This window comes from Episyrphus balteatus, chromosome 4 (genome assembly GCF_945859705.1).
Source record: "Episyrphus balteatus chromosome 4, idEpiBalt1.1, whole genome shotgun sequence".
In the NCBI taxonomy this organism is placed as follows: domain Eukaryota; kingdom Metazoa; phylum Arthropoda; class Insecta; order Diptera; family Syrphidae; genus Episyrphus; species Episyrphus balteatus.
The window spans coordinates 43,268,890-43,292,127 of NC_079137.1; the positions used below are offsets into that span (position 1 = coordinate 43,268,890).

Genomic DNA, 23,238 nt, shown 5'->3' on the forward strand with positions numbered 1-23,238 from the left:
GTAAACGGCAACATAATGTATTCAGTATATGTGAGCAGGGCAATTTTCGGTTATTCAAATTGTTGAGAAGTCAATTTAACGCCTACATATTGAAGAAAGTTTAACAAATTCGTCGAAGGTAAGGTATCCAACTCAAAAAGTCAATTAAAATTGAATGACTGGATTAAGAATGTTCTTTTTTTTTGTAAACTGTTTACAGTCACCAACATCCTTTTTGTGTCAAATTATATTTTAAAGAATATTAAATCTCCTAACAAAACAAGTCTCAAGGTGCTAAATCTTTTTGTTTAACCCCTTTAAAATGCTATAAAAAACCTGATTAGCACCAAACTTCCTTCATTCAAAAGTTATAATACAAATCTTAATGAATTCTGTAATTAATTCCGCGTAGCAAAAAGATATAATTTATCTTACACAAAACGTGTTAATGTGAAAATAAAATGAGAGTTTTTATCTTAAAAAAAAACGAAATATAAAAATATTTCTTCGTTTACCAGATAAAAAGATAATAACAACAACATCGAATACAGAAATAAGCTTAAGAAGAAAATCTTCTTAAATAATGCAAATTGCTACAATCTAAACGTTAAACGTTGTATATATTTTTGTTCTTAATTCAACCTACTAAAGCTGTCATCATTACCATCTTTCTTATTTTATTTTCGTCCCTTAAAATTAAGCTGACAAAAAAGAAAAAAAAAAACAAATAAATTGCCAAAGAAACCCGCATTTATATAGAAAGAGGACCAAGGACATTTAATATAATTTTTTTGTATTTATTTCTTTTTTTTTGTGGTATTTTCATTTTCTCTTAGAACTTAGAAGATGTGGATGAAAAATGAAAGAACAAAAAAAAACAACTTTATTTATGGGAAGGACGAAAATGTTGTTTGCCAGTTAGGTACAAATTAAAATTTGATCTCCATTTCTGCCATTGCTTTAATTTTCTACTGTTTTGTGTACATATTTACCCCCAAAAGCCCCTTAGGATTGGACCTTTTTTTAACCGAAAAAAAAACAAGCAAAAAAACCTTAAACTGAAATGTTTCTTCTGATTCAAATTTAAGATTACGCCCAACTTATTCATGACATTTCCAAATAGCCTCCAATTTTAAAAGGAAACCACAATACCACAAGTCTACCACCCGTAAAGTTTAAATTATACACCACCCGCCATCTTCGAACGTGGCGCTGCGCTGGCTGTCCTGCGAGAAACCTATAAACTTCTAAAATAATGAACTACTTCAGTTAAGTGACTTTCCGAAGAATTTTCGTTCCTCCCCTGACTGGCGACCGAGTTTTTTTTTTTTTTGTTCATACCAAAAACTATATTGGGGTCAGTGTTCACTTGTTCAGTATTTCCGCGGATCGATAAAGTTTGCAAAAACTACCATCATTAAATGTACATAAATTCTTGATGCAAGGCAAAATTGTTCCTTATGTTTGTTGTATGTTTTCTATGTGTTTTCCTGTTCATCTATTATATCCACCCCCTCAACCCTTATATTGCTCTTATCTAACTGTATAAATTATGTGTGTTTTAGCTTATTTGTTTCATTTTATACTTTTTTTCTAGAAAAAGCCGCAACAAAAATCCAAGCCGCATTCCGAGGTCATAAAGTACGAGCAACTATGAAGAAATCCGACGACACATCAGCAGCAGCTGCTGCCGCCTCAACCAATAAGAATACACCAGCAGCTGATGGCAATTCAAAGGCTGAAGCCACAGCGGCGGCGGCTGAAGCTGAACCAACCAAAGAGGAGCTGGAGGCAGAATTTGATCCCAACGACAAAGGTACAAATAGCTTTTAGACATATACAAAAGGATACAAAAAATAGAAATAGCCTAAACAAATAGTCCTTTTGAATATAACTTTTTGAAATATCCCTAGAGAGCCATTGACGTATGTAACGGAAGTTGGATTATGTTAATAGATTATTATAGAAGTAAATAAACCTATTCACATTTTTTTTCGATTTTTTTGGTAAATAAAAGATTGTCGATACATATATAAGAGTCGTTAGATAATGGTCATCAATCTTTTACTATATAACAGAAAACAGAGTAGGTAGTATATTTATTGCGGACTCAATGACGTTTTCAGATGTCACAATTGACAATGACAAAGAGTTATATAATGGTGCTCATTTTTTAATGTAGCTGATTTATTTGTTGAAGATTTACATGACAACTAGAATTCTTCGATCCGGGCTAAATAGGACATTATTATAAAAAAAAAAAAATTGTAAAGATGTTCGTCTATCAAGTTTTGAGATTTTGGCTTTTATTATAGGGATTTAGTTTTGTCTTAATTTTCTACATGGTGTCCATAATATAACTGATTTATTTACGCTAATGAAAAATTGTATACTAAATAGTTTAAAGATTTAAACTAAAAAAATAATTAGGGAAATTTTGCTGCACAATAGTTACTTCCGGTTTCATTTTTGACTGCCTAAAAACACATTTCCTTGAACTGGTGTAAATTACTAACTTAAAATATCTCTTCAATTTTATTTTTTAAAGAAACTGGTAAGCTTATTTTTCTATTTTGAAAAAAAAAAAAAATAATCTTTGCTCAATTTAAATTCAATTAAGCGGTATTAGCTCACGGAGAAAATAGACATATACTAAAAAAATAAGATTCTATATAAAATTATGTTAGAAGGTTTCTGCAATGTGGTTTACTAAGAAGACTTCCGTCTAAAATTAATCTTCCTTATTTTTTCAATATTTGAATTTAAAAGAACCTACTTAATTTATTAAGGAAATCCTTTTATTTTATGTGAAGATATGTATTTCAATTTAGAAAAAAAATAAAAATGGCAACCATTGAGGTACCAACTAACAAATATTAAGAAGATTTCTACATTAATTTCAAAAAATGTCAATCTTTTAATTGTAATAAGTATGCACTTAGAATTAATATGGAATCTTTTCATTTTTAGAAATTCACATAGATTTTAACATTTAAATATTTAACTTTTGAGATTGAAAACAGAAATCTTAAGTGTATGTAAGAATAACATGTTTAAAAGGATTTTTTTAGTGAAACAAAAATTGATGGTCCACCCCAATGAAATATGTTAAAAACGTTGCATTTTGGATAGAAATTTGTAATTGGTATCAACCAATTAGTTTTTTTCCAATACACCCACATTTTCTCTACACCTAAAAAACACCATTTCACACAAAAAAATGTGTTTCGAAATACCCATGACAAAGACAACATTTTTAATAAATTTCGTAAGGGAACCTTTTATACCATTGATTTTATCGGCCATATCGCGGATTTTTCTAATTTTCCAATAACTTCTTTTTCTAAATTTCCCAAAGGGCTTTTCGCACCTATAAGCAAACACACTTCTAAGAAATTTCTAATTAGTATCTTATAGCTTATAGTGGGATTATAGGCGCAATGAAAAATTCTCTGAAAGCATTGTATAAAGCTTCTCTAGACTTCTGTTTATTGTCAAAATATAATGACGTTAGTTGGAAAGTGTTTGATTTTTATTCACACTTAAAAATTGTCAAGTAATTATTTTTTGTGTTAAATAGTTAAAATAAAATATAAAAACAGTTAAAATTGGTGTAAAGTTATATTTCTCTTTTATACTATTAGTATCAACCTAGCTCCTCCGATAAACTTGGTTTATAAAAATAAGTTAACATTAAAATAATAGTCAATATAAATGCAACACAATTTAATTTCTTTTTATTTCTCCTCCTTTTATTTCCCCTCCTTTTATATCTCCTCCACCACTTTCTTACACTTATAGAATCGAATGCCACTTTTGGCTATTGATGAGAAACTTTACAGGAGTCTTACATTGTACTTCTCATAGGTTTAAAGGGAGCCTTTTTGTCATGACGAGAAGATTCTCACCATCGTTATAAAAGCGAAATTGTTAGTTGTGAGGTTCCTGGTTTCTGTTCAAAATGAAATATTTTTACCAATTTTCATTGGGGTACCTCTTTTGTCAAAATTCTGCTTTCAAAATTCTGCTTTACAAAATTCTGCTTTCCAAATTCTGCTTTTCAAAATTCTGTTTTTCAAAATTCTGTTTTTCAAAATTCTGCTTTTCATAATTCTGCTTTTCAAAATTCTGCAAAAAATTAAAAAAGCGCGCGCTTTTTAACATTTTCCAAACCCTTTTTTAATTTTTTGCAGAATTCTGTAAAATCATCTTTTTGAAAAATTATCTGCTTATTTGATTACTTACCTACATAATTTGTCATTTTTTAAATGCGAATTAATTTTTGTTTTATAAATGAATAAATTTGAAAATATTAAGAAAAGGTTTTAATATTAAACATTTCCGAAAATAACTAAAAATTTATTAATTTATCAAATAAAGATGAATATTCAAATTTTGAATAAGAAAAGGAATGTACAACATCGGTTCCAATTAGTATACATATTTTATTCGAAAGAAAGTCAGTATATGCATTTAAAAAAATATTTGCGACACTTAAATAAAAAAATTTAGGAAAGTACCAATGTTGAATTACATTAATGAGGTGTATTTTTCTTTAGCCAGCGCATATGCTATAAAAAAAAAACAGAATTAGCAGAATTTTTTTGTTCAAATATAATGCTGGCAGAATTTTGAAAAGCAGAATTTTAAAAAGCAGAATTTTGAAAAACAGAATAAAAAAAAAGCAGAATTTTGAAAAACAGAATTTTCGCTGAAAAAGCAGAATTTTGAAAAGCAGAATTTTGAAGCCAGAATTTTGACCCGATCCCATTTCTCTTCTGTGAAACGTTATGTCTGTCATATAAAACACTCTCAGAAGGGTTCTGGAAGCTTCTGGACGGCCAATCGAAAACTACAATACTTAGGTAATTTAAAATCAAAACTATTATTTAGTTCCAAACGAAAGATTTCAGAATAACTCGGAACGACTGCGGACAGTTCGGGACAACCGAACAAAAAACGCCAATACTAATGAATTTGTGGGTGCTATATACAGGGTGTCCCAAAAGTAATGGATCAAACGAAGTATGCTGATTGGGGATCTTAAGGGCTCTCAGAATTTGGTAACTTATTCATCCCAAATCCTTACGGTTTTCGATTTAATGCAATTCTTGTGAAATTTCGAAAAATCCCTACTTTGCAACAGTATTTTGCTTCCTGCGCCCACTATTGATTTTTGTTTTTTTAAATTCTTTTACAAAAACATTGCCAAATAATTAGGAACAATTAATAAATCAAAATATTTTTTATTCCATACGCCATTTCGATGCAAATTAACTAACAGTTTCAAGTTTTATAAAAAATCAGTTTCTTACTTTTTTTTGAGAGCAACACCGTTAAAAAAATTTGTACGGTATAAGAATGGTTTATTATTTTAAAAAGTTGCCCTGTTATTGTAGTTTTCAAAAAAGTATAAAAGTTACCAAAGTTGCAGTTAGATCTCAAAAAATTACAATTTGAATTCAACAAAACAGGGTTTTTCAGAGCAAAAAAACAAACAAAAATAGAGGCTTTTGTTCAAAGAAAAATAAACAAATAACAGTTCGAGAAAATGTGTTTATTTTTGGTTGTTTTTTGTTCTGAAAAACCCTGTTTTGTTGAATTCAAATTGTAATATTTTGCGATCTAAATGCAACTTTGGTAACTTTTATACTTTTTTGAAAACTACAATAACAGGGCAACTTTTTAAAATAATAAACCATTCTTATACCGTACAAATTTTTTTAACGGTGTTGCTCTCAAAAAAAAGTAAGAAACTGATTTTTTATAAAACTTGAAACTGTTAGTTAATTTGCATCGAAATGGCGTATGGAATAAAAAATATTTTGATTAATTAATTGTTCCTAATTATTTGGCAATGTTTTTGTAAAAGAATTTAAAAAAACAAAAATCAATAGTGGGCGCAGGAAGCAAAATACTGTTGCAAAGTAGGGATTTTTCGAAATTTCACAAGAATTGCATTAAATCGAAAACCGTAAGGATTTGGGATGAACAAGTTACCAAATTCTGAGAGCCCTTAAGATCCCCAATCAGCATACTTCGTTTGATCCATTACTTTTGGGACACCCTGTATATATCTACGTATTTTCCCCATTTTATATTTTACCTTGAATCAATTCTCAACACTTCATATTAATTTTCAATAAAAATTTTATGTTTAAATTTATCAATACTTTTGTAAATTTTTTTCGGGATGACCCCTCCCAAGAAGTAAACCTGTATACGGCCTGCAATGACAACGAGAGAAGAGTTACCTTATGATGGCTCAGCAATGAAACATTTCCGAAATAAACACTGTTTAGCATACATGATTTTATTTAAATGTTAATCATATGGGTCACTGTGGTGTATACGTACTTTTTTTAATTAATTTTTGTTTTCATTTACAGTAAATTGTTTTCTCCTTTCCTTAACGACAAAGATTAAATAATAGCTACGAAAAATTTTACTTTTTGCTCTATAAAAATCAGTCAGCTTCAAAAGTTCATATTTAAATTAATCACAGAATATTACATTCTGTGTTAATCGAATTTTATGAGTGCAGTGCGAAAATGACCGAAAGGAAAATAATTTCCAATTTGTTTCAATATATTTCAATTAAAATTCGTTATTAAGGTCTCCTAGTAAGTTAAAATTTTATTGTGACAGATAATATGGAGTGGAGAACTGGCAAGAAAAAAGGTATGTTATGTTTCCTTATTTTTTTGGAATCACCCATGTATAGTAAACTGAAACAACTTTGTTGAGCTGGCTCTTTTTGTAAGAAAATCTTTTCATAAAATCATGCATATAACAGTTCTACATAATTAATAGAACTTTTTTTATTTAACTTGGATCTAAAAAAAAATATCTTCTTTTGGTTTTATCCAGAAATATTAACTAAGTTTTATATTTCTTTCCAAAACCACTCGGATGTAAAGTAAAAAAGAACATTTTTGCAGAATAGTTTTATTTAAATTCTTAGAATAAAAATTTAAATTATAACATGCTTGTAAAAATCATTGAAATTTGACTAGTGAGTGAAATATTTTTAAAATTAAATTCTTTTTCTTATTATTCTGAAAACAACAAACAAATTCCAATTCCAGAAACACCAACTGCAAAAAATCCATTAAATAGATTAAGAAATATTTGTGTAGATATGTACTTCTGGGGAGGAAAGATTAATTGTATTCATTCTTATGAATCCTGCAAACACAAAAAATATTTATGCTCTAGTTGTCACAAAAAGTGTTATTATAAAAATTCTCATTTACTTCACTTTTTCGTTAGTTTGTTTTCTTATGAAAATCTAAAACAAAAACAAAAAACACTTTTTCTCTTTTTGGATATTTTCTTCCTAAAAGAAAAAATGAAAAAATGAAAAAAAAAAAAAAAACTATCTAAAACCATTTTGTCTTTCTCCAGTTAGTTAGATACGCCTCACTGAACAAAATTGCAAATGCAAAAAAGAAAACAGCAAAAAAAAAAAAATACAAATACCAACTAGCTTTAGGTTCTTCTATTATGGAATGCAATTTTCTACTTCAACCCACAAAGGGACCTTGGAAGTATCTAATCGGATTATAGGGAAGCGTGTACTTTAAACAAAACGTGATTTTTTATATTTTTTCTAAATTTACTGCCTTGGTTGTTTGTTGTTTTTTGCTTTCTTTTTTCTTTTTTTTTTAAATAGATTTTATCGATGAACTTAACTACCCTTTAGAAAGTTTGCTTGAAGTTTTACACAGAGTTAAGTTAAATCGATAAAGTTTTACAATTTAATTTGAAAATCACCATTTAATCTAGCTAATTGAGAGAGATGGGTTTCGGCCTTGTCTGTTAAATGCTATGTTGCATAAATAAACAGGAGGGTAATTGGGTTAACATGTGGCTACATACAATTTGGGGTAAGTAGGGAGTAAAATCCTTGTATTATAAAATTGTATATTACGTTACGAATGTTGTATTTATTTTCAATTGGAAGAAGGATTATATTGGATAAAATATACGCACCGTTAATTTCCGAAACATTCATCATGATTGATGACGATTGCGAAAGCAAATCGCAAAAAAGGCACATATAAAATGTACAGTCAGCATTATTTGATTGATTTTTTTTTTTTTTTTTTTTTGTTCACATCTTATTTTTCTGGAAAGGATTGATATCCTTTTTAATACTGGATCTGAATTACATAAATAAAACTGGATATTGTAGTTTTGTTTTGGATTTTTTGCTGAACATAAAATAGCTTCAGGTTTCATCGGAAGGGCTTATTTATTTATTTTTGTATTACTTAATGGTTTAACGCTAACAAAAGTTTTATGTTTCCATATCTTTAATCCTACCAATATGCTGAATTTAATCCTGCATTTTGGATGATAAAGGGATATCATATTTTAACAAACACTTTTACTGATGTTTCATGTTTGTACATATTTTAATAAATGGATTTTATATCAACTGAATTTTGAATGAATGCAAATGCCAATCTAAATTCACAGTTTTTCAACAAATTGTCATCGTAAGTCCAATGTTTCACGGTGAGTTTTTTTCATTCAATTGGATCATATGTATTTCATGCAAAAAATACGATATTAATATTTTAATCTACAAATCCCAAGAAAAAAGCTTAACTCAGTTTTTTTCAACTCATTTTCAACTAAATTCAAAAACCTTACGTCAACCTTAATAGGGTAGTACTCCGTGGCTCAATGTTTACTGCAATGGATTATGACGCTAGAGGTCAGGGTTCTTATCCCAGCCTCCACCACTTAAAAACATTTTCATGAGGGGTACTGCCTTTTGAGAGGAATTGTAAAAGGTTCCCAGAGTATTGTTTGTTTTTTTTTTTTTTAACGGACCAATCAATTTTCTTGAAATTTTTATTTAGGTATTGCCAGTGCTGTCTTTCCGGAACTATTTGATTTTATATCCGACTTATGGTTTGCGATTCGTTGCCGAAGAAATTGTTTTGTGGTTCCAATGTAGCACAAGTTACAGGGTTCGTTAATTACAAATTGGTCAATAAAATCTTCTTTGATAAAATCAATTTTAGGCATGTCTCACAAAATATACGAATTGTTAAAAAAAATTTACAGAGAGACTTTTCAACAACCGTTTTTCCCTTAGTGCAGATTGTGGATACAGAAAGCAATTTTTTGGAAGCCATCAATTAACCAAATCCCAGTTCCTCGATAACTTAAAAGGTCAATACTATTCAAGTTTGTATTAGTTTTTAAAATTAGCAGTTTAATAAAACGTACTTCGAAAATGTTTAATATAAAAACTGTATTTAAAAACTGTTTTCTTAATACCTACACTGCGCGTCACTTGAATAGAAACAACAATTTTTCTTTAGAAAATAGCGATTGGCGCTTTGGTGAGGTAACTTAGTAGATTTTTGGTTTTGCATTTTCAAAGAGGAACCTTTAACAAACAATGTTGTAAAAACGAAAAACCCAAAACAGAAACCGTATGGCTACTAGTTGCGTTTTTTCGAATTACTTCACAAAAAACAGTGTTTTTTTTTGCGTCACTTGAATAGAAACAAGCTCTTAAATTAGATAAAAATGATGAAAAATCATGGACAACACTAATTTTAGTAAAGCAATATTAAACTTTGACATTATTTGCACATTATAACCAATTATGGGCTACGAGCTACCCTTAGGCACCACAGAAAATGCATAAATAGAAGCTAATTGGAGAAAGTGATTATACTGTCTGGTAACTTTTAACACATTAAGAAAATGATATTTTCTACAATTAAAGGATTGAATAATGGAAATAAACTTTCGTTTTCATCCGGAATGCATCTGTTTTGTTTCTATTGCGTTGTTTTTTCTGGAACTATCCTTGCGCAATCTCTTCCACGTTCCTTAACTTGCCTAGAGCTTCTACCATTATTTCTTTGTAAAAGTTTGCATCTTTTTTCGAAGCGTGAAGCTTCAATTTTGCTATTGCACATCATAAAATCAAAGCGTATTAGTAACACATTTTAGTGCCCTTTGGTGGCGATGCGATAAAAGTTATTCTTTCTTAAACCAATGATATAGGACTAATATTAATATGATCCATCTGAGTTGCTATGTTTACTTTTAAAAAACCACTCTTTACCTCATTTCTTTTCATTTCGAATGCAACTATAAAATAGTTAACTTTTTTTTTATCTTAGAGTAACTTAAAATGCTGTTATTTTGCATTTTGAAGCTTTTTAAATGATGCGCACATTTTATAACTTCCATGATGGAACAAACCAACACATTACCATTACACTAAAACCACGTTTGTCACCGATTTTAGCGGCAAAGTGAAGGAAATTGCAGCTAGTTGTTAAATTATTTTTTTTTCTGCTCTTGATTTGGGTCTCACCTGTCTTATTTTTTTATTTAATCACTAGTTTACGATATTTTAAAAATATTTTCATCCAAATTTGGCAAATTTTTCTATATATTTCGCGATTTTGCATAGTAAAAGTGCATTTCCAATGTTAGCTTCTAATTATGCATTTTCTGTGGTGCCTAAGGGTAGCTCGTAGCCCATAATTGGTTATAATATGCAAATAATGTCAAAGTTTAATATTGCTTTACTAAAATTAGTGTTGTCCATGATTTTTCATCATTTTTATCTAATTTAAGAGCTTGTTTCTATTCAAGTGACGCAAAAAAAAACACTGTTTTTTGTGAAGTAATTCGAAAAAACGCAACTAGTAGCCATACGGTTTCTGTTTTGGGTTTTTCGTTTTTACAACATTGTTTGTTAAAGGTTCCTCTTTGAAAATGCAAAACCAAAAATCTACTAAGTTACCTCACCAAAGCGCCAATCGCTATTTTCTAAAGAAAAATTGTTGTTTCTATTCAAGTGACGCGCAGTGTACATATTTTCAAATTAATCAATTCATCAAACAAACAATGAATATTAAAAAAAAAAACAAAAGTAAGTAAGTAAGCAATCAAATTAGCACCATATTTACGATTTCCATTGTGAATAAGTGAAAATCTTTTCGATTCATTTATTCACAGAATTATAATAGGCCCCAGAACTTTGTAAAGCAGAATTTTGAAAGCAGAAATTTGAAAAGAGAATTTGATCCGGGCAGAATTTTGACCCCAACCCTGTTTAGAGCTCTACAGTAATTGTTCGCTTATTTATCATTTGCATTTAAGGGTTTATTTCAAAACTCATTCTTAAATGAAAAGTTGACGCCCTACTGTTTTCATTTTTTAGGCATTATTGTTTTGTTTTTCCGTTATCAAAATGTTATACTAAATGAAAATTTTTACATCTTTCAATCAAATTGGTGGCTGCCTTTCATAATTTGTACGATAAATAAGACTTTTTCTAAAAACATTTTTCTTTCGCTGTAATTTCCCAATACACTTAATTTATTTCTAATGGCTTAGCAATGAAACATTTCCGAAATAAATTACTCCCCAACGTCCACTGTTTAGCGTATACAATTTTTGAAATGTTAATAATACGGGTCACTGTGGTGTATGCGTACTTTTTAATCAATTTTTGTTTTTATTTACAATCAATTGTTTTTATTAACGAAAAAGATTAAATACATATTTAAGAAATAATTTATTTTTTTGTTGAAAAAAAATTCATATCCAAATGAATCAGAGTGTAATATTCTGCGTTAATCGAATTTTATGAGTGCAGTGCGAAAATGACCGAAAGGAAAATAATTTGCAATTTGTTTCAATATATTTCAATTTGAATTCGTTATTAAGGTCTCGTCGTACGTTAAAATTTTATTGTGACAGATAATATGGAGTGAAGAACTGACAAAAAATTAATTTAAAAAATGTATGTAGGTACCTATACGAATATGTGTTTGCGGATAACAGAATATGTGTGAATGCAATCAATATAAAACTCAATTAATATCGTCTCACTTTTTTGCTTCTTTAAACAAGTTGTAAATGCTATTTTCACACCACATATGTACATATGTATATAAAAACAATCCCGAAGCAATTTAAAAAAATAAATATAAAATCAAGATAAGATTCCCTACTAACAATTTTGCTTCTATAATGCTTTACAGAAGCAACAATTGCATCTGTAAAGCTTTATAACACCAAAATTGTTTGTCGGGTTTATACCTATTTGCACTTGTTGTTGTTAAAAGTTAAAAGCAGCAACAAGCCTGAACGCTAACTTAATAGTGCAACAAGAAAAAAAATCGTATTGGAGGAGGTCTTTATCACCCCGGCTGGGGAAAATTTCAAAAAAATTGAATTAAAACAGAAAACAAAGTATAAACACAACGGAATTTTAAACTTCATTGTCTTGGTTATTTTGACAAGTGACTTACCATGTTTTTTTTTTTAAACTAGTTTAACTTTAAACTTTTACATATTTTTCAGTGAAAACCGAATTGGCTTAGTTTAAGAATTTGTATCAAATGAAATATGTCACAAGTGACCTTTTAACTTTTGGCAGTTTTTCAAAGAAAATTTCATTGAACTTTTTCTCAAAATTAAATTTAAGAAATCTAAGAAATGTCATAAAAATACTTAACCAAATAACCAAAACAAATCTCATTAAGTTGTCATAATCTCAAATAAAATTTAAAAAAGAATTGACTATGCCATACAAATTTTACATCAAACTGTGTGAAAACGCTCAAAAACGTCAAAAAATACTTTCACGTGTTTTACCTAGAGAAAAGTTCAACATTTCTAAATTCACCTTCGCTCATAAAAACTCATTTATGAATTTCTTTGCTGACACGTGACACTATGCCGACAGCGACACGCAAAGGTGTGGAAAGAGATTGCCATCTCTCAAGAGCTCCACTTTCCACTCTATCCATCAATGGAATTCGTTGTTAGAAAGAGAATAGCTGAGTAAATATTTTATTTAAACATTTTGTTTTTTGCTAAGAAATAAAAAGAGACGGTTATGCCGTCATAGTCGTTGTCCCACCAATGAAACAAATGGAAAGAACACACTATGTTGACGTTTGTTATACAACAATACAAAAACAAAGGTTCAACAACGACTAGGATGATGACGATGACGACGCGGGCTTGTGTAGGAAAATAAATATTTTCTTTTGTTTTGCTGTTTTTTTTTATTTTATTGTACAAGTTTCATTCGTACTGTATATATTCCATGCCAGGGATTCGCATGTCAATTTGATGAGAGGGAAAGTGTTTAACAACGGTATTTACAAGGTTCTTTTAGAGGTGAAAAGTGGTGAGAAACAATGGGTTTTTAGGAGAGCCATTAAAGGCGTTATAAATATAGCATTATGTAATTAGGAGAGCTTCTTTTGATTTAAAGTGTTAGTACAGCGGGTTAAATTAAATTGCTTTGGGGTAGTATAAGTTGAATGGAATGGAGTGTGTTGGTATATTAGGTACTTGAATGAACAAAAAAAAAAAACAAAAGCTCACGTTGCTTGTTTTTTTTACTGTATAGAACGTGTTTAAGGGTTTAAAATTGAAATAAGTAATGATAGTACATATGTTACATATATATTTAAATCTAAGCAGTCCTTTTGAAACCTTTTTGAAATATAAGCCTATTATTTAGGGACATGTTTTGGAAAAGGAAAATAATAGTCTAGGGCAAGAGCCTAAGGATATTATAATGTATAGTAACATTTTGTTGGTAGATTAGGCTTAGAAGTTACATATTTTTGAACCAAATTATATAGGTACTGACTTATAAAATGATTTGTATTCTATTTTAACCTAGTCCGTTAAGGAGATTGATATGCCCAATCATCCCTTTGTAATTGTGTTGTTTTAGTTTATATGTAATTTTACAAAGTTCAAACAATTTGAAAACTTTAAGATGCTTCCACAATAAAAGTAGAGAGTAACCTAACTTTGAGCAAATAAAACACTCAAAATATCGAACTTTGATCCATTGAAGAATTGAACCGAATAACCCGAAAAGGGATCCGTATCGAAGGATTTTTTTAAAAATGAAAGAGATCATTTACAATTACTTAATGTGAAAATCATTTAAGAACATCAATATTTTTTTTTTTTTGCAGTTTTTTTTTTTAAGTTGTAAAATAGTTTAAGTTAAGAAACATAAAATCTCCATCAGGGTAAAAAAAAAATTTTAACTTATTTATCTTGCAGTATAAAGTCTAATTTATGATCCCATTAAATTAAAAAAATAAATCGTCCCTGAATAAAAAACATTCAATTAAAGACGGAAGTCTTCTTATCATTTCTTATTGCTCCGTGTAGCACGCCAAAAACTTTTACTACATAAAATGCAAATCTGCGCTCCAAAGTCTCAAAACAAGGTTAGGTTTAAAGATATGAGTACACATTGAACAAACCTATGCATTTAAGTTAAAATTATACATTTTTCTTTTTTGGATTTTTGAGAAATCATCAAGGTTAACCCCGAAAAAAATTAAAATTTCAAAAAATGTACTTCAAATTAATCGAAACAAAGGTCTCTTTAAGCTTTATTCATTACTGAAAACCATTTTTTGGAGGTTTGGTTACAGAGTTATTTGAGCCCAAACAAGTTTTTGCTTACATTCGAAGTCAGATATCTGGGACCAAAATCTCGCAATAAGTTTTGGTTTACAGATATGAGTTCACAGTGAACCGACCTTTGCATTTCGGTATAAAAATTGAAAATTTATGTTTTTCAGTTTTAGAAAAAAAAAATTTCCTCCAAATTAATCGAGTGAGACTTCAAAAGAAAGGTCTTTTTAAGTTCTATTCATAACTGAAAATCAAACGTTTCTTGGAGGTTTGGTTGCTGAGTTATATGCCTCCAAACATGATTTTGCTTACATTCTGAGGCAGATATCGGCGAGCTAAACTTTCGAAACAAGGATCTGCCAGATCCGAAATTTATTTAGTTCTTAGTTGTTTCTTTTGGAATTTAAATTGTCTTCAATCTTTCAAAAGATTGAATAACCAATATGTTACATTGAAAACCCCAAATCAAAGTTTGGTAGCAAATACATTTTTTTAGTGCTTACAAATGTTTTTCAAAATATACTTTACAAGCTCCTTGAATTTGTAAAGTACATCTGTCACATTCAGCAATATTTTTACAAAACCTTCTTTTTGCTTAAAAAAAAAGATATGAGAAAGTATAAGGACCCTCAAACATTATTAGTAAGAATTTATAAAATTTTGAGACTTTAAACATCAGTATCTTACATTTTTTTTAAATCACATATGGCGTTGAGAATGCAAGATGTACCTTTACAAGCTGTATTTGAGCTAAGATTTCATGACAAATTATTTGCAATATGTAAAAACAAAATTTACTTGATGCAAATGAAAAACAATAACATTTTATAAATAAAAATAAATAAATTCTTGCCAGAAAAAAATTTTATACCAACTTTTTAAATACAGATTCAAGCAATATTCTCAATCAAACCAAAGGATATGTTAAAGTTTAACTAACACAAGTGAAACTGAAAGTGAAAATATGTTTTAATTAAATTTTTATACGAGTATATTAAAATTCATAAAAGGAGAAAAAAATATTTCAATGACTAAGAAGTTGGCTCGACTATCCAATATAAGTACCAACTAATTAAAACTTTAATCATGAAAGTTTTATAGCTTCATAAAATTTGCATAAGTCTTCATTTCAACAATTGGCTTTTAAAAATTCTCAAGCAAAGACAAAAACAACACAAAAATACCGATTAAGGAAATAATTTTAAACTTAATAGTAATTTGTGTTAGGCTAACTTTTATGTTTCTATTTTTACTAGGTCCTTATAAAGGGTGTTATGTTTTTATTTGAAAAAAACGAGACAATTTTGAAATTTATTTTACTATATCTTCTTCCTAAATAAAATAAAAGGTTTGTTTAAAACATCACAATTTAAACAAAATTCTGTTTATTTCTTGTCAGCTGTTGTAGTCTAAATAATTTGATTTGATACTAAAAACATACCTTTTAAAAATACCTTAAATCAAAAGGAAGGTAACAAATATTACCACATTGAGAACACGTTCTGTCATTAATGCTAAATCGTCATTTAAATTTTAACTTCGATGAAAATTTCGGAAATTCACTTCCACACCTCGAAAACACCCTTTTTCAAATATTCGCGTTTCAAAAAGTGAAAACCAAATCTCTCACTTCAAACAGAAAGCTATCATGAAAGTGACATACATAAATATTTTATGGTAACCTCTTTTAAACATTTGTTTTAGCTTTAAGGTATATCTTTTTGGTCCCTACGAAAGGTATATAGTACTTACTATAGAATTATACGTGTAGGTATATATTCTTTTTTATCATCTCCTTTGTGCATCCTCAAAAGCGCCTCAAGTTGAATGTAGCCGCTTGACGCTGCTGTTGATGGCCATGAGCCATGAGGATGATGATGGTAGAAAAAAAAAAACGACTACCCCATATCGCCCTCATGATGATGATGATGACGACAACGACGATGTTGGCCAGAAGTGGTGACAGCTAGAATAAGATTGGAGTGCACATTCGCATAATCGTGAGGTTGAGTCTTGTTCTTGACCCATTTTTTATCGTGTACGTGACAAGTTTGAAATGATTTTTTTTTTTTTTTCTACAGAAGAAAAATAAAACTAAACCAAATGTCGCCTTCGCCGTCATCATCGTCATCGTCTTCTTCTTGGGTAGAAAATAAAACTATTGTTAACAGTTTGGTCTTATGTCCCTTTCCACAATTCCAGGGAGGGATTTGATAAAGCTACATATGTACATACTTTTAGAAGTTCAGTCATATCTTTTCACACATACATACATATTTTGCAATTCTATGCGAATGCATATAAATGACTTTGTTAAGAAGCTTGGTTAAAGTTTTCATATCATTACATTAATGAAATGCATATCACGTAAAAAGTTTTTGGACAGATTTTTCTAAAATTTTTATTTAAACTTTTTTTTTGCACCTACAATTACAAAGTCATTTATTACATACCTAATTGTGTGTATGAATAAAAACTTGGACATGATGTTCAAAGAAATCTGTTAAACCTTGAATCTGTAAATCTTTGAATCAATGGAAATGACAATGCAATTACTACAAAAAAGCTGGATATCGAGAGATGATTAGAAACTCTTTTGGAGTTATTTGCAAGATATTAGGGTTTGGAATGTGTGGATTTAATAAAATAGTGAAAAAATATGCCACACACATAGCAACGCAATCAATCGATCTTTTGAAAAAGAAATTTTATTTATTGAATAATTTTTCCAAGAACATGAACAAACAAGGCTACCTACCAAGGTTATGCATTGTAATTGAATTTCTTTCATAGAGCAAAACAAAATAAATATCTGAGAAGAAGTTTTTAATTGATCTTTTAATGTAAACTTGGTTCACTGTGGCGTATGCGCAACATATTTTTTCTATAGAAAATAAAATAATGGCTTATACATAACTTCTTTTGACTATCAATTAATAAAACTAGTTCAGTTATCATGATCTTTATATGTTCTTTCAAATGAGGTTTCCTAATAAATAAAACCGAAGCTTGAAGATAGCTTTTCCTGTGATTTATGCTGGTGTATAAACACTTTATATTATACATATATTTATTTTTTTTTTGTAAAATCAACCCCTTTTTGCACTTGATTTGTTACAGACAAAAAATAAATTTGAAAAATAAATTCATTAAATAAAAAAAGATAAGATTATTTTTTAATTCAAAAATCAGACTACTAAGCTACAAAAATGTATCAAAGTTTAAACTTTAAATTAAGTTAAGTTAGTTTTTTGCTTATTAACCTAAACTTAAGATATATGAGATAATAAACGAGATAGAAAAATTTTCAAACAGTGTGTGGAAGAAGAAAAACAGTTCTTATAGAAACTGTTAGAAATTATGTTAGGTTCTATACTCAAAAACAGAAAAAAAAAAAAATTTTTTTGCATTTTATAACTGCAATAAAATATTTCTGACCTTGGATTCAAAGGGATTCAGCACCTCTTAAACCTTCAGAAATGTATATCTTGGTTCTTTTGGAACCATATTTGATTTATTTCCGCTTAGTAGGTAGTCTGATTTTCATTACTGATAACTTTTTGAGGTATGCAGTATTCTATTCATATTTGGAAGTTATCCCAAATCAATGTTAAACTTAAATTGCATCCATATTAAGGGCTTTGAAAGTCAAAAATAATATAAAAAGCAAAAAAAAAAACATGAAAAAGTTGTAATTTTTGTTTGAAATAAATGCTTCGAAACCGACGAATCATAAAAATCTAGGCCGGAAAAGCTTTATAGATACCTACACCTATTGCTATATACAAGAATAGCTTTCCTCTTAACTAAAAGCTTCTAGAAACGAAGAAAATTATTTAAAATTGAAGGTATTTTAAAAGTCCCGACCCACCACCTTATTTTTGAAATGAAAAACCTGAACCAAAACGGTTGCCACCGCTAAATTCAGAACACGCGAATTAACTGAAATCAATATGTCTCCACTCTGCTACACAACGTCATTAATCAAAAACTTTAAACCAAAATTTAAAAAAAAAATGTATGTCCAATTTTTGAAAAATTGATTTTCTAAAAAAAGGTTAAAATATTTTTTAAAATTCAAAACGTAGTTTTTTGAAAATTTTCTTTTTGACTATTTGTAAAATTATAAAAAAGAAAAGAGAGAAAATTGCAAGACCTCAAAAATGGTACAGAATTCTATAAAAATCATTTGTAACAAATTTGAAGAAAATTGTGTCTCTTATTTAGGAAGTTAAAATGTGTAAATAAGTCAAAATTGAATGGTTATAACGAAGTTCTAATTATAAAAAGCCATACAAAAGACACTTTTTTATGTTGAATAACACAGCTTAAAATTTATTTTTAACTATCAAGGTATTTTATTTCATTTTTGAGAGCCATTATAATTTTCAAAAAAAGAAATATTACTCATACACCACAGTGACCGGTTAATTTTAAATATTGGTATGGGAAAAGAATTACGTGGCTGTCTTTCAGGAAAACAGTAGTTCTATATCGATGGTCCTGAATGCAAAAAAAATGAGTTAAAATAATACAAGAAAACTTTCTATGGCATTTTTTTTTACTTGCGATATAGGTACTATATATCAAGTTATGCATTCGTACAAAAAAAAAAAAGAGTGTGTGTACACATGTACACGCGACTGAAGTTATACTTCTCATTCAGTATATGTAAATGAATTTCATTTGATATTTTTAATTTCTATTATTAAATTAATTAATCCACACTTCGTTTTTTACATTTTTATCAAGTGAACAATAAATTAATTCTTTCATCCTCCTTGCGTCCATGTAGTTTTCAATTTATTCTGTGAAATTTACTTATGTTGTAATATGGAACTTGCAGGGTTGCTACAAAGCTCAAAAGTGAGCTGAGCTCAGCTCACAGCTCAGCTTAAATTTTGAGCTAGCTCACTTTTGAGCTATGTACCATAGCTCAGCTCATTTGAGCTGAAAGTGAGCTGAGCTGATGGTTGAGCTGAGCTGAGCTGTTGGGTGAGCTAAGGTAAAGTGATCTTATAGCTGTGATGGGTGAGAGGATACATTGATTTTTATTTGGAAAGTATAATGAAATATGAAGATATTTTAAACTTTTATAAAACACCATAGCTTAAGATGTTTGGTTCTAGTTATTAATGGAATTATTTTAACACATGGATATTTTTATAAATAAAACAGATAATTTTTCGTGATCTTTTCTCTTGGTTTTTTTAATAGTAAATATATTTCTATTTTTTTAGTAAAATATTTCTTTTTTTATCATAAAAAAAATGTCGGTACAATCCGGTTTTTCGACTTTTTTCAAAATTCCGAGAAAATCGCGTTTGAAAGTTGGGGTAAATTTTTTTTTCGAAAAATCCCCGAATCTTTGAACGCTCCTGGAAGCTAAACCGCTTGAGAGCAATTTTTGGGAGTGATGCCAAATGATAGCTTGTGCCATGGGCCTACGCTTTGCACATTGTCAGATTTTTAAAAAATCGCCTTCCATGTTAAACCGCCACATCATGCCTATTTTTTCAGAATCGTGCTTATTTTTTTTTACTTTTAAGTTCTCCCGGTTTGAGAACGCCTGGACCTACAGGGATGGGAGTTGTACCCAAATGTAGGTTAGAGTCCCCGCTACCTTTTGGCATCAAAAATTTTATTTTCATTTTCTTCAAAATTCCACGATATAGGCGTTGGAACGCTTTGATCTAGAGACAGGGGAGTGGTGCCATATGAAAGCTTATATTCTCAGCTACCCGATAGTGGTATAATCCGGTTTTTCGATTTTTTTTCAAAATTCCGAGAAAATCGCGTTTGAAAGTTGGGGTAAAAATTTTTTTCGAAAAATCCTTGAATCTTTGAACGCTTCTGGAAGCTAAACCGCTTGAGAGCAATTTTTAGGAGTGATGCCAAATGATAGCTTGTGTCATGGGCCTACGCTTTGCACATTGTCAGATTTTTTAAAAATCGCCTTCCATGTTAAACCGCCACATCATGCCTATTTTTTCAGAATCGTGCCTATTTTTTTTTTACTTTTAAATTCTCCCGGTTTGAGAACGCGTGGACCTACAGGGATGGGAGTTGTACCCAAATGTAGGTTAGAGTCCCCGCTACCTTTTGGCATCTAAAATTTTTTTTTCATTTTCTTCAAAATTCCGAGATATAGGCGTTGGAAGTTGGGGCGCTCACTTTCAGCTCAGCTCAAATGAGCTAAGCTATGGTACCTAGCTCAAATTTGAGCTGAGCTGAAATGTGAGCTTTTTGCAACCCTTGCAACTTCCACATGCAAATTACCACATGCAACTTGCCACATGCAACTTGCCACATGCAGCTTGCCACATGCAACTTGCCACACGCAACTTGCCACATGCAACTTGCCACATGCAACTTGCCACATGCAGCTTGCCACATGCAACTTGCCACACGCAACTTGCCACATACAATTTGCCACATGCAACTTGCCACATGAAACATGTAACTTGCAACGTGTTGTGTGTTTTATGTTTGCCGTACTGCGGCGAACATTTTTAAATACTAAAGTACTGCCTACTCTAAAGGTGAAACGACAGCCCTGCTACCCAGGGTGATCGCGTCATAATCCCTTTGACATTCTTGTCAAAAAGTAAATTTTCATACTCACCCTCCCATAAGAAGTATAACTTCAAAAAGTTGAGATAACATTTTTCCATGACATTACGATGGTAGACAATGCCAAAAAAGTGGGTCCCGGAAGTCCGTCTGTCTGTCTGTCTGTCTGTCTGTCTGTCTGTCTGTCAGTCTGTCTGTCTGTCTGTATAAGGAGCTACAGCCTAAACGGATGGACCGATTAATGTCAAACTTGGTATGTAGTGTTATTTGGCGATTCTCCAGAGGAGTTTTTGGAATTAATTTTTTTGGACAAAAAATAACGGTATTTGTCATATACCGATTTTAGTAAAACTGAAATATCTCGAAAACTGCTCCAACGATTTTGTTTAAAAAATTCAAATATTAGTTTTAAGCTAAGGTCTATCTTTTAATGAAAAAAATTTTTTTGGAAAATCATTATTAACGGTACCTGCCATAGAACCGTTTTTTTCAAATCTGATTATTTCGGAAACTACTTGTTCGATTTCAACGAAACTTTTTGTGAAGAAGCATTTATATAATTTAAATATAAGCCAAAAATAAAATTTTGAAAAAAATAATTTTTGGATTTTTAAAAAAAATTTGAAATTTTTTTTTTGAAAAATCAAATTTTCGAAAACGGGACATTGAATTTTTTTGAAATTTTGTTTTTAGATGTTGATTAGTGATTTCTACAAAATGGCATACCAATTTTATTTTAAAACTTTTTTTCCAAAAAATTATTTATAAAAAATTAGTTTTTTAAAAAACGGCTCTAACGATTTTGAAAATTTTTTGTCTAAAAATGCATGTTAATATATCAATCAAAACTGCATACTTGTTTTGGAGGGCAATTTAATTTCAGATTTTATTTTATTTTTTTTAAAAAACGAATTTTTTTTTTCCAAATTTCTATACATATAAAAAGTCTTAAAAATTTAAGCAACTTTAACTCTAAGAGCAAGTACGTGCGACCCCAGTCGTGCAATTTATTTAAATAACATTAGCTACAAGTTTGTAGGATATAATTTTTTTTTTCTAAAACCTACCCCTTTTTTACTTCAGTACCTACTTAATGCGTATTAATAGCTGCGTTCCTTTGGAAATATTTATCTACTGCTTAGTACTTAAAACTACTTTGAACTACTTTTGCTATACTGAAAAAGTAGTTCAAAGCAGCTTTAAGTACTAAGCAGTAGATAAATATTTCCAAAGGAACGCAGCTAATGAGTTGATAACAATTTAGGTTTACATATCAACTTATGTACTTAAATTACTTGTATCTACTTCAAACATTCTTTGAAGAACACTGTTGTTACTATTTTGAACCTTTTATGTTCTAGAAAAATTCAAATATTGAACCTTTTACCATGTCAAAACTATTTAAGATGTTTAAAGATCAAATTTCACAGCTTTTTATACATTTTCTAAAAGAGCAACTACGTGCAACCCCAGTTGTATATATTTTATTTTTAGGTGTTTTGCAAAAAAAAAAACAAGACAAGTATTCAAAATATCCAACTTAAAAAGAGGGGCCTTTTCCTATGTATTGTTCAATATCCCTCTGTGAAACGCCCTAGGTAGCAGCTGCCCATGTAAATCCGTTGTTGCTTATAGCCATCATCCAATCTTACCTCCCACAACACTCATCCCTATCCTTATCCTTCGTTTTAGTTCATGCCTTTCGTGTTCTTTGTGCCGGAAGGGAATGTCTTTTATTTTTGTTCTTTTTATAAATTTTACAACAAATAAAAATAAAAAAACAAAAGGATGGTTTTGAAAACAAAACGCAAGGATTTTGAAACAAAAAAGTTGATTGTGTTTCTTGTAAAGCTTCATGGACTTTTTTTTTATGTATTTTAAGTCCATTATATCAACGTATTTTCTTGGTTGTTGTTGTTATTTTGTTTTTCTTTTTCCAATCCTTATAACATTTTTTGTAGTTTCAATTTACTGAAGAAGAATTAGTTTTTTTTCTCTGTTGTGTTCTGTTTTTTTTTTATGTTTTTCATTTCGTTTTATTTTAATTGTTGCATGAATAAATAAATAAAAGTGAAAGAAAACATAATAAAAAGATTGTGTCGCTTTTTTTGTTCTTGGAAAAATATAGCAACAAACCGACTTGGACTAGGATTCCTTGTTGTTTTTTATTCTCTTTTATTATAACGGTTTGTTGGCGGAATCTATTCATTTAAATGAAGAAAAAAAAACGGA

General features: G+C 29.6%; 1 protein-coding gene across 1 annotated transcript in view; it reads left to right on the forward strand.

The window, feature by feature from the left end:
* The window catches only part of LOC129920051 (uncharacterized), a 169,940-nt gene that overhangs the window by 126,223 nt on the left and 20,479 nt on the right, over nucleotides 1–23,238 (forward strand). Inside the window, exon 2 of the mRNA XM_056001208.1 lies at nucleotides 1,577–1,795. Coding sequence (XP_055857183.1) covers nucleotides 1,577–1,795 — 219 coding nt within the window. The remainder of the gene's footprint in view (nucleotides 1–1,576; nucleotides 1,796–23,238) is intronic.